General features: G+C 45.3%; 1 protein-coding gene across 1 annotated transcript in view; it reads right to left on the bottom strand.

The window, feature by feature from the left end:
* Positions 1-704: 704 nt before the first annotated feature.
* SHOC1 (shortage in chiasmata 1) overlaps positions 705-11,880 on the bottom strand; it is a 28,765-nt gene continuing 17,589 nt past the window's right edge. The window contains exons 12-16 of the mRNA XM_048504430.1: positions 10,326-10,419; positions 8,596-8,727; positions 6,902-7,051; positions 3,449-4,403; positions 705-819 (exon numbers count right to left, since the gene is read on the bottom strand). Of these exons, the coding sequence (XP_048360387.1) occupies positions 719-819; positions 3,449-4,403; positions 6,902-7,051; positions 8,596-8,727; positions 10,326-10,419 (1,432 nt within the window). The 3' untranslated portion in view covers positions 705-718. The remainder of the gene's footprint in view (positions 820-3,448; positions 4,404-6,901; positions 7,052-8,595; positions 8,728-10,325; positions 10,420-11,880) is intronic.

The raw sequence follows: 11,880 nt of genomic DNA, 5'->3' as shown, positions 1-11,880 counted from the left end.
AAGCACTCGGTGCACCAGTGCGTCCTCTGCCCCCATCCCACCCCGGAACGTCCCCATCCCGCCATGCCCCTGGAACGCCCTCGTCGCACCCCCCTGCCCCCATAGAGCTTTGCCTCTGGTTAGAAGTGTTTGCGGGGTGAGTTCTGTGGGAACTTCCCCCCCATAATTTTTTTTCATACCATTAACCTGTCATATTTTCCTGTGTGGAACCACCCTATGTGTGGCCGTTAGAGCATAAATAGAGTTCTGAAAGCTGGTCTCATTGTTGGGGTTATATTATTATTTCCCATGGTGGGCTGATGCAAGAGTCAGCAAGATGTACCGTAACCCTTTTATTTGGTACAAGTCTTAAATGGTGAGTCTTCCATAAAACTAGAACCAGTATTGAATTCTAGGGACTTGTATTCCAACTGCCTGTAAACTGGAAAAAATATGCCTTTTTATACTGACGATGTGAACAAATCAAGAGATACTTCACAATTTATTGGTAGTGCTTTAATGTGAGTGTTGCATCCTATAACACCCTTATTCTAGCAATTCTCAAATTTAGTTGAATTTGTTTCTTAAAATCTCAAAACAACAGCACGTATAAGAAAAAAGCTAACTTGAATTAAAACCAATAGACTTTAAAAATGTATTACAATGAATCAAAGACTTAATAATAAAATTAATTCTAAACTATTTTAAAAGAGTTTTTGCCATTAAAAGGAATAGCAGCTTAAAAGAACTTAAGACGTGTTTGACCATCACTTCTCCCAGGATCTTTTTCAAATGTTAGACGTCTTTTTTTAAGCTGTGGTAACTGGATGCATTCTAAACCTACACACACACACACACAAAATAAAATGTAGAAATCAGCAATTATTTAAAATCATTCCAGATTACGTAGATTTAAAGTATTAATCTAATCCATTAGGTTATAAAGTGGGTGCTTTAAAAAAAGGCATTTAAAGCTATGATCTATTCTAGCCAAAGTTAAGCACTTTTAAATCCCACTGATTTCCAGTTTATATAAACCACTAGACTCCATTTTACTTTTCCTGCAACAACCTAACCTGAACACCCTTTTGGAACAAGCTGAGAGAGCTACAGCACGCGTACCTAGATTTTCATGTTAGCTGTTCTGTATCCCATGCTGAACACTTAAAAATAAATTAATTGGCTTAGCAAAGTAAAGATGTGAGTGAACACCAAACTTGGGGGGGGGGTGTCATCAGGACAGTCTCCTGAAGATACCCTGAATGTTTTGTGACTCTGCCTTCAGAAATGTGCACCCCACAGGCTGCACCAGAAATTCCCCATTGACATCAATAGAAAAAAAATCAATGCAGAAGTAAGATTCTTGGGCAAATTACTGGGGGTGCCTGTCAGGGGTGCAATCGTTAAGGTAGTGACAGGCACCCCCAGTTAAGGTAGTGACAGGCACCCCCGTCTATTGATGTCAATGGGGAATTTCTGGTGCACCCTGTGGGATGCACATTTCTGAAGGCAGAGTCACAAAATCTTCAGGGTATCTTCAGGAGATTGTCCTGATGACACCCCCCCCCCCAAGTTTGGTGAAGTTCGGTTCAAGGGGGCCAAAGTTATGGAACCTCAAAGGTGCAGCCCCCATCTCCATAGCTCCCATTGGAAACAGTGGGGGATAGGGGCTACCCTTTGGGGGTTCATAACTTTGGACCCCCTGAACCAAACTTGGGGGGTATCATCAGGACAGTCTCCTGATGATACCCTGAAATTTTGGTGCCGATATCTCTAAACATGCACCCCCTGCAGGCCGAAACGTGAAAACACAAAAAAAAATAAAAGTGCAGGATTCCTGCAAAATTCCTGAGCCCTGGGCAGCTGCCCACATTGCCCAATGGACATTACACCACTGCCATTAATTTATCTCTTGTTGCTTTAATAAAATATAGGATTGTTGCCAGCTATGTTGATTCGTATACATTTGTACCTATCCAGCATTGTTTGCAGCAGCAGGGCTTTTTTTTTTTTTTTTTAAATCAAGCTCGGTTCCAAAGAGAGGAAGCACAGAAATTCAGAAAATGCTAAGGCTGGTTCCAGGACAACGAGGGACAAATGAAACCCACCGCAAATGCCAAACCGGCTGCACCCTTTGGCCTTTGCCTTTCGATTACTGAATAGCTAATTAATGTCTAGCTGAGGCTCAGATCTCAGCCCAAGAGAAAAGCCCGTGCATTGTTTACAACTCTCTTTTGCTCAGCTTAATTCTCAAAGGGTTGACAATAAAAGCAACCCGTATTTCAATTAACTTTTTTTTTCTCTTCAGGGCAATCTTTCCTTTTGGCAGTTTGGAAGTGTCTGAATTAGCCGGCTGGGGGCCATAGCCAAGGGACTAATCATCATACAATCTAATAAGATCAATGGCTAAAACAGAAGTAGACTCGGGCTAAATCGCCCAATGGACTCCATTTTGGAGACTGCATGATTTTGAACAATAGCAAGCTTTGCTTTAAAATGTACCATGGTGTACTTGACTGCCAGCGCAGTCACCCAATTATGTATATTTTAGACAGGCATCCAAGAAACCACAGGCTGCCTCCGAAAGAACAAAGCCTCCAATACAAGAGCAGCAGTGGCGTAGTGGTTAAGAGCAAGTGTACTCTAATCTGGAGGAACTGGATTTGATTCCCAGCTCTGCCACTTGAGCTGTGGAGGCTTATCTGGGGAATTCAGATTAGCCTGTGCACTCCCACACACACCAGCTGGGTGACCTTGGGCTAGTCACAGGTTCTCAGAGCTCTCTCAGCCCCACCCACCTCACAGGGTGTTTGTTGTGAGGGGGGAAGGGCAAGGAGATTGTAAGCCCCTTTGAGTCTTACAGGAGAGACGGGGGATATAAATCCAAACTCCTCCTCCTCTTCCTCTTCTTCTTAAATACCCCGTTTCCCCGAAAATAAGACATAGTAGAGGTTTTGCATAGCATAAGGCCTCCCACGAAAGTAAGACATAGCAAAGTTTTTGTTTGGAAGCATGCCTGGTGCACAGAACACCGGGAAAAATAAGTCATCCCCTGAAAATAAGACATAGCACATCTTTGGGGGCAAAAATTAATATAAGACACTGTTTTATTTTTGGGGAAACGCGGTATTCTCACTTGGAAAATCCATTAATTCAGTCTACTTGAGAACAATCATGCTCAAGGTAGAATTGAATGATATGCGAAGGAGAAGAGGAGAACTAGTTAAACAGATCGCTTGGGAATGGAAAATGGTTCCCCCTGGTTTTGTTGTTAAGGATTTGTAAAGTTTGCCAATGATTCCAAATTGCAAGTACTGTATACAAAAAATATTCATTAGTCAAGCCAATTAATGCATGGTACTCTGATTTATAATGCCAAAATGCAAGGGGAACTATTATGTGACCTTAAACTATTTTTTTCACTTTGTCAGAAAACGACTACAGACGCGGTGTTGTAATTTGACTATACCTGCAGAAACAGCTTGCTGTCTTCTATTCAAAGGTGACAGGAAACTGAGTCTTCTCCTTCCTGTATATTCTTCAGCTCTTTGAAAGTCCAGGTTGAAAAGCCTCTCTGAATTAACTGTTGCTTGACAGAAACTTAGACCGTCCAAAGATGGATCTGCTGTTGGCACTGACTGATAGTCATCCAGGAAACTTCCCTCAAACTGAAGTTCTGGACTGTTATATGTTGCCCCATTAAATTCTTCCAGAAAACAGCCAGAGCTCTGCTGGAATGGGATGTCTTCTCTATTAGTAGTAAGACACCAAGACGGTTTGGAAAGCAGGCTTGCCTTGTGGTGCTTTGCAAGAGACTGTTCCCTCCTCCGAAGTACATGTTGAACATCTTGATGGGAAGGGTTCTTTAACAAGACTGGAACTTCCAGATTTCTTCCCCTTTTTATTTCTGAAAAGCTTATTTCCTCAAGTGGGTACTTTTCAAGGTAAGTGTTGGTGCCCCCTTGGTTGTACCCCAAAGATGGCACTGCAGCTTCAAAAGGGTTATGGGGAGGCTCACCAAAACTGTGTAGTGATGAATTCACTCCTGATTTTATTTCCATGTTTTTCTGAAATGGAAAATACTGTTGCTTCTTTGCCCCTCTCTCTTTGAAAGAGCATATTTCTTCTTGATAGGATAAGGAAGGTGCCATAATGCAGTGCCTTCCATTTGGTTTCTGAGGGATGCGAGACTCTTTTTTGTAGTAACCTGGGGAACAGCTTCTGCTGTTCTGCGCTTCAGTAAAGCATCCTGAATGCTCGGTAAATGGACTATGTCCTTGAACATTGGAGAACAAAGCTTCGGGAGCTGGAGAGCAGGGGCTGATGGGAGAGTTCGTCTTTTCTTTACATTCCGCAATTCTATTTTGAAGTTTTGGCTCAGTTGGAGAGTTTAAGGTGTACAAAGATGTGATGTCACTAAAGTGCTGGAACAGAGAAAAAAGGTACAAGTCTTTGAAGCCATGCGGGTCTTTACTGCCTACTCCCTTTTGGTTCTTTACATCTGGACCTTTTTCCACCTAATGGGACTCGCCATCCCTCCCTCTTGGGGAGGATTTAAAAATGGGGTTTTGTTGGACGCCTCTTATTATTCGTACTGCTATTTTTAAAGATTTTAGTAATTATATTTATGCTGTATGAGATCTTATGCTGTACACCGCCCGGAGCCCCTTGGGGATGGGGCGGTATAAAAATCTAATAAATAAATAAATAAATAAATAAATAAAATGCATGTATATTTTATGGTGAATGAACAGGACAACTTAAGCCCCTTCCGCACATGCAGAATAATGCACCTTCACAATTGTTTGCAAGAATTTTGCTGTTTTGCACAGTGAAATCCAGCTGCAAAGTGGATTGAAAGTGCAGTGAAAGTGCATTATTTTGCATATGCGGAAGGGGCCTTAGGTGTGCATAATAATTCCAACAACATCCAAAGAGTTATGGCCTAGGAAAAGTAAAATATATATAGACAGCAATAATCAATATTAACTCAAGTGTTCATATGGGGTTGATGCAATTATGCCCCACATAGTCTTTCCTCAGCCCAAGGCAGTGATGGCGAACCTTTTTGAGACCGAGTGCCCAAATTGCAACCCAAACCCCACTTATTTATTGCAAAGTGCCAACATGGCAATTTAACCTGAATACTGAGGTTTTAATTTAGAAAAAACTGGTTGGCTCCCTCTTCCTCCGCCCCACCTGCTCGAGCAGGGGCCAGCCTGCTCTAGCCTCCAGCAAGTCCCGCACGCACCGCTCTGTGCCTCTCTAGCATCTCTGCCTCCTCTGTGCCCCCCCCCCAGGCAACAGCCACCCGGTGCATGCACATCGTGCTCAATGACCCAGGCCAGCCTAGATGTGGGTGTTTCCACCCTCCACATGACGAACTCTGTGTGTGCGTGCCCGCAGAGAGGGCTCCGAGTGCCACCTCAGGCACCCATGCCATAGGTTCGCCATCACTGGCCTAAGGAGTCTTCCTCCAACTCAACTGGTTTTTCCTCTAACAGAAGAGTTCAAAGAAGGCACCTTAGCTTGGGGGAAGGCTTCAAACTTCAACCAACGGGAAATATGAGGATATACATATTTTAATAAACAAATTAAAAAATAATAATAAACTTTGCTCAGTGGCATGGTAGGACAAGAATAGGATCCACCCCATTAACAACCCAACTCTAAAATCCTATGGGCTAGCAACTAAATGTATGTGGGCCAGTGTATTAAGTATAACATTTTAAGATGGTGATATGGAGACAGGTAGTAGCAAAACATCTCTGACTGTCTCTTGCCTTGAAATCCCCATTAGGATTTCAAGGCAATGTGACTTGAGGGGGGGAGGTGTGGTAGAAAAGAGTTTTATAAAAGACCCGAAGGTCTAGTTTAAGTCATTGTGGGCAGAGATCATCAGGTAAGGTTCTCACGTGGGACAAACAGGACAGGTCTTCAAATAATTCCCAAAGGTATTCTGGCACACAGACCTAATTCTTACATGGTTGTAGCTACCCCCATGCCCATCCCCCAAACAGGAACATGGTAAAGGCTGATGTTATAGTAGTAATACCTGCAATACAATAACAACATAAATGGGGATAATGTAAGACATAAGCTTTGTGATGCTGTTGTAGGGATGCTCCACACAATCCTCCTTAAAAATGGGGTTTCAGGATTACAGATGTTTGGGGGGGAACAGAGGGCGTTTCTCCACTTGCCACAACCTCTGTATGCCCCGCACTGCTCTCAGTGTGCGTCATTTCTGCTGCGCGCCCAGGCTTCCCCACGACCGCAGGGTCATCCAAAGGCGCCGTTTGGAAGAGCGCCAGGAATGACGTGCGCTGAGGGGGCGCGACAGCGGCAGCGTCGGGGGGGCTGCGTTGTCGCCGCCCGTGTAGTGGGGAGTGCCGGGGGACCCTGCGCTACTTGCCTACAGTAGCGCGGGGCAGAAGGTAAGTGGGAAAACGCCCCCAATTTGGAGAAATAACACAGGGCAGACTCACGTTAGGGGCAGGATCTGTTCGAATTTCCCCCCCAAAATGGGTTTTTTAGCATCCTGAACCCATGTTTATTGGGCCGTGCGGAATGGAAACACTCACAAAAAACAAGAAACTCACCATAACTGCATAAGATAATCTTAGTAAGTTGTAAGGATACCATATCCTAATAAAGTACTAGTAATTTTCAGACACTAAGGAACACACTGTTAATTTTTTAAACTGTCTTTTCAATGCATTGCTTATTTTGGAACACTTCAGATTGCAGCTCTAATGCATTCAGATTCTTTTTTAATAATAATAATAATAATTTATTAATCATTTTAATGCATTCAGATTCTATGCTGCTAAACTGATCTGCACTGAATTATTGTGTATATATAAATGTATATATGGCCCAACCCACACACACGCGCACTTTTATATTCCATATATTCAACCTTTAAAACTTTTTCCGGTACTTCAGGCAGAAGTTCCTGAAGCTGGTCAAATGTTGCTGACAGGAGCCATTCCAATGACAAACCCTTCTTTAACATGACTTGAGCCACTACGGGGTTCACACATGGAAACATAAGCAGGCGTTTCTCCGCCTAGGAAAGAAAAGAGTATTCGCTTTTTACGTTTTGATTTTGCACTGACTTCAAAGTTAGTGGTCTCCACCTAATTTCTGAAGACAAATTATCTACTGTTGAACTGCTGTTGTCAGAAGCCGGGCAAAGATTGTATATCCATCTCATCCGGATTAAAATTTCCACTAGGGAAAGAAAAATTATCCCTTTCCTCCAAGCACCACCACCTCTCCCCCACCCCCAGTCATTCTGAAGGTACCTTCAACAAGAGAGGATAAATCTAAAAGCATTGCTGTTATGATGTTGTCTTGGAAAACTGAAGTGTGTTGTTCCACTCATTAAAACTGGGGTCTGTCTTGGATTCTTCTACTAGATCTCAACTGTTGGGTGGAGGGAAGTGTTTGGGAAGCATTCTTGGAGAGTGAATGCCTTATTCAAGTAAAGGCTAAGATAAGGAGAAGAGCTAAGTCTCTTGTGCCAAATGGGAGCCCTGGATGCCAGCCCTACCAGTGGGGAAGGTTTCTAGCCTTCCTGCCATTTCAAATGGTAGTCTGAAGTTTTTATTTACAACTGGTGTGTGTGTGTGTGTGAGAGAGAGAGAGAGAGAGAGAAAGAGAGAGAGAGATTGCAGATATCCCCTCAAGCAGATCAGCTTGCCATATGTAGTAGTGTGATGCCAGCAGGTAGGGCGTGGAATGCTGTGAGAGCGTGGTCAGGTCCAGCCCCGCAGAACAACACAGGCGGCAGGCAAAAGTGTAGTTAGAAGACAGTTCAAGGGATCAAGGCAAAGGTGTAGTCCAGAGTTAGTCCACAGGTCGTGGCACAGGAGATCCAATAAGCAGGCTGAGAGTGGGTGGTCGACCAAATAAGCAGAGGTGACAGGTAACACACTCGTTGCACCCAGGCAGAAAGAAGCTCAAGGCAAGACAGAGCCTTGCTCATGGAACTGGGATTCAGCAAGAACTTAATCCTAATCAGATGCAGACACTTCTATCTTCCCATATTTTGCTGCAATTCGAGCACTTTTCCTTTGCTCCTGCAGCAGCTGCCTCCGCCTTCTGTGCCCAGCTGGCTCATTACTGGATTCCCCAGGGAGATCTGCAGGCTCTTCCACCTGCACAGCATCAGGCAGGGAAGGAATTGGCTCTGCTGATTGATCTTCCTCTTGAACAGCCAACTCTGGCTGCACCGTGTTGTCAGGTTCTGCATCAGAGTCCTCTGTGTCCTAGTAAGTACCCAGAGGCTGGCTCATGACATGTAGGATGTTTTTCCAGTGGATCTACTCACAAGTGAAGAAGGTGCTTAAAAGAAATATTAATGTTTCTTCAGACTGCACACATATACAAAAAGTAGCATAGGAACGTGCTGAAATAAGGAAGGGCGAACATGAAATGTCAGTTTGGGCCTCCTCGTCCAAGGTAAACATCAACTGGTGTTGATACAGCCTACAGACTGTTGCATAACTGCAGCCAGAGCAAAACTCTCAATATAATAACAAATAAAAACACTGTAACTGTATATATGTTGTATACAAAAGGAAGCTCTGTACATTAAGATAAACAGACCTCTGATGGCAAGACAGAAAGCCAGGATTTGTCCAGCCACTCCTGAGGATGTCTTTTAGAAGTCATCAAAACATAGTCAGCAATCTGACGAACCAGGAGAGCTGTCTCTTCAACACCTGGTGTAAGAACCACCTGAAATACAACAATATTATAAATCCAGATCACACAAAAGACACAGAAACAAGGGCAGGCCAATCCAAAGGGGGGCGGTAGAGTGGGCTGCTAGAGAGGCAATTGTTGGCCTAGGCACTTGGGGAGAGGGGGGAACAGAAATGCCTTTCTCTCCCAGGAAAGCTCCATTCCCTCCCAGGAAGTTTATGACATACACCACCACTTTGGATAGCAGAAGTGATTGCTGCTGATGGGGGGGTGTTCCTGGTCCGAAACTCATTTGGAAGCAGACAAAACCTGCCCCGCCCCTGGAAATACCCCAAGAATGTCCCCCTCCACACCGTCGGAGGCTTCTGCAGTACAAAACTCCACAAACATTTATGTATTTACATTTATTCTCTGCCCTTTACCACAATCTCAGGGCGAGTTGCAATAAATACCATACAAAATATCACAATAAAACCCCATCCTAAAAACCCTAAAACCGTGGTGGCGAACCTTTGGCACTCCAGATGCTATGGACTGCAATTCCCATCAGCCCCTTCCAGCATGGCCAATTGGCCATGCTGGCAGGGGCTGATGGGAATTGTAGTCCATAACATCTGGAGTGCCAAAGGTTCGCCACCACTGCCCTAAAACAATCTAAAATCCCAAGTACCCAGCCACAAAAAAGGGAGGGGTGTACAGATACAGGGGTGGGGGCTCTCAGTGGAGGGAGTCCACCGAACACCAGGATGAGCCAGGCAGCAAAACTGAGAGGGTAGGCGCTTGGTGAACTTCTGGAAGAAGAGCATTCCATGGTGGAGTCCCAATCTAAATGTCTTGTGGCATGGTTACAGTCTGAGCCTGTGCACGACAATATGTTATGCAAAAGTTCAGTTTGACCATGGAAGATGACAGCACTTGAACAGCAAACAGCCAAAAGAAAGAAGAGTCTTGCTGGATCAGACCCAGCGGCAAAACTCCCAGGGGGCGGGGGGCGGGTGCGCAATGCACCGGGCACACAAATTTGGGCCACGTGGGGCGAAAACTCTCGCCCCTCCTCTCCCCTTCGCCTCTTCTTCTGTGGTCTCCCCACACCCTACTTTAGGAAACTGAAATGTAGTTCCCACCAGAACAGGAAGGCCTGTTCTCCAGCCTGTTCGGTTTTCTAAAATAAGTGTGTGGGGGGACGCTGCAGGGGGGATTACCCTCACAGTAGCCTCTCCCCACACTTACTTCAGGAAACCGAGCAGGCTGGAGAACAGGCCTTCCTGTTCTGGTGGGAAGTAAGTGGGAGTGGGAGTGGGAGTGGGGGGGGGCGCCGCCGCGGGGGGCCCCCTGAAAAAGCCAGAGTGCACACCGGGCACACTCTGGCCCAGCTACGCCTCTGATCAGACCAGTGGTGCGTCCAGTCCTGCATCTTGTCTCACACAGTGGCCAACCAATTACTATGGAGGGCCCACAATGGGGAACAGAAACCAAGGCCTTCTCCAGGGCACAGAGCACATAAAACCCTGCAGTGGAAGAGCTTGGGATCTATATCCTCTGGATTCTCAGCAATAACAACATGAATTAACAATAGCAATTCCAGACAAAACGGCTACAGTGGAGCAGCCAATGTCTTTATTACAAACTACCTTCACTTCAAAGTCTTCTGACTTCTGAGAAAACGGAACCAGTGCTGCGTAAATCAAGGCTAAGTGATGCAAAGTTTGTCCAGCTAGGCTGTACCTAAACAAAGCAACATATATTTACACTCATTCAATATTTTACATTGTTACAGACCCGTAATTATACTCGAGCTTGTTAGCTTGGAGGAAAGTAACGTGGCTTACATGCCAAATTGGTCGTTTTAAGATTTAACATTTCCTGGGGGCGGAAATGACATTTTTAAGTTCTTTGCTTCTTTCCTCCTTCCTTTCCAAAGCATACAAGGAATGAAAATGAAAGACAAAATGGTTCTCCCTGTCTAAACACCGTGGAAAATATTTATGTGATCTGATAAAGGGAGCATAGGTCTGTTTGGCACAGCACAAGAAACATGTCTGTGGGACGTCTTAAAAAGAGGCAGCTGCTAGTTTGGTTCCAGACAGCAAAGGCATCAGAGGGGGAAAGAGGCTTTTTCCTGTCCAACCTGTTTCACTCTCTGGTCAGTTTCCCTCTCAGCTTGCGCCTGACATTTTGTGTGCCGATTAAGGGATTCCCCCTGCCTCCATTTGCTGAAGGTTGCCCCAGGACGTTTGCTCTGCAGGCTCTGATCTGGGTGACTTTTCAGCCTGAAAAGTACATAGTTGACCTCAGCTCGTCCTGCCAATTCTGGCAATGTATAGTTTTCCTATTTTAAATTCTGTTTGGAAGCTTTGTAGCTATGTAGACACGCATAAGAAAATCAGAGAACTGCTTTACCTCCCACTGAGAAGCATTAGGTAGACCTGCCCTCTGTGGATCATCTTAAGTTTTCCAGAGGCTGGTCAGCATGGGGGTAGAGGTAAATCGCTTCCCTTCCCCTCAACACCCTCCCCCCACTTCTCTCTAGTTCAGAACGTTTCCAGCCCTGATAAAATTAGTCCATAATTCCCTATCAAGTAATTCCGTCAGCATGGCCAATTGGCCATGCTGGTGAAGGCTGGATGGGAAATTGTAGTTCCTGAACATCTGGAGAGTCAAGAGGGTTCCCTACTCTGCTGCCTTAGCCAGCAGCCTGGTGGGAATCCAGGAGCTCTGGAGGTAGAAAAAACCAGCCTGGTGGGATTAAGACTTCCCAGGGAGATCTTTACGCAGCCCCGGGCCTCCCAGTCTGGGAAGTTGGGGCTTCGAAGGTCTCCTGGGAAGTGTAGTTCCCACCAGGCTGGTTTTTCTACACCAGGAAGTTTAGTTCCCACCAGGCTGCCTTAAACTAAGGTAAGGGGGGGGGGCACTGGGAGAAGGGGGAGGGTTGGGGTGCGGGGGGGCAGACATCATTCCCCCCCCCATGCCTCTGAGTACAGCTATGTACTTTTTGGGATGAAAAGGTGTCCAAGAACAGAGCCTGCACAGCAAACATCCTTGAGCAGCATGCAAAATGTCAGGCGCAAACTGAAGGTGAAACGGACCACAGAAAGAAACGGGTCGGGTAGAAAACATAAGACAGCTCCTGACAGTGGTGGGATTCAAATAATTTAACAATTGGTTCCGGTGGCGGGATTCAAGTAA

Source organism: Sphaerodactylus townsendi, linkage group LG07 (genome assembly GCF_021028975.2).
Source record: "Sphaerodactylus townsendi isolate TG3544 linkage group LG07, MPM_Stown_v2.3, whole genome shotgun sequence".
In the NCBI taxonomy this organism is placed as follows: Eukaryota; Metazoa; Chordata; class Lepidosauria; order Squamata; family Sphaerodactylidae; genus Sphaerodactylus; species Sphaerodactylus townsendi.
The sequence above is the reverse complement of the archived record's forward strand: the minus strand, read 5'-3'. Positions and strand labels throughout refer to the sequence as shown.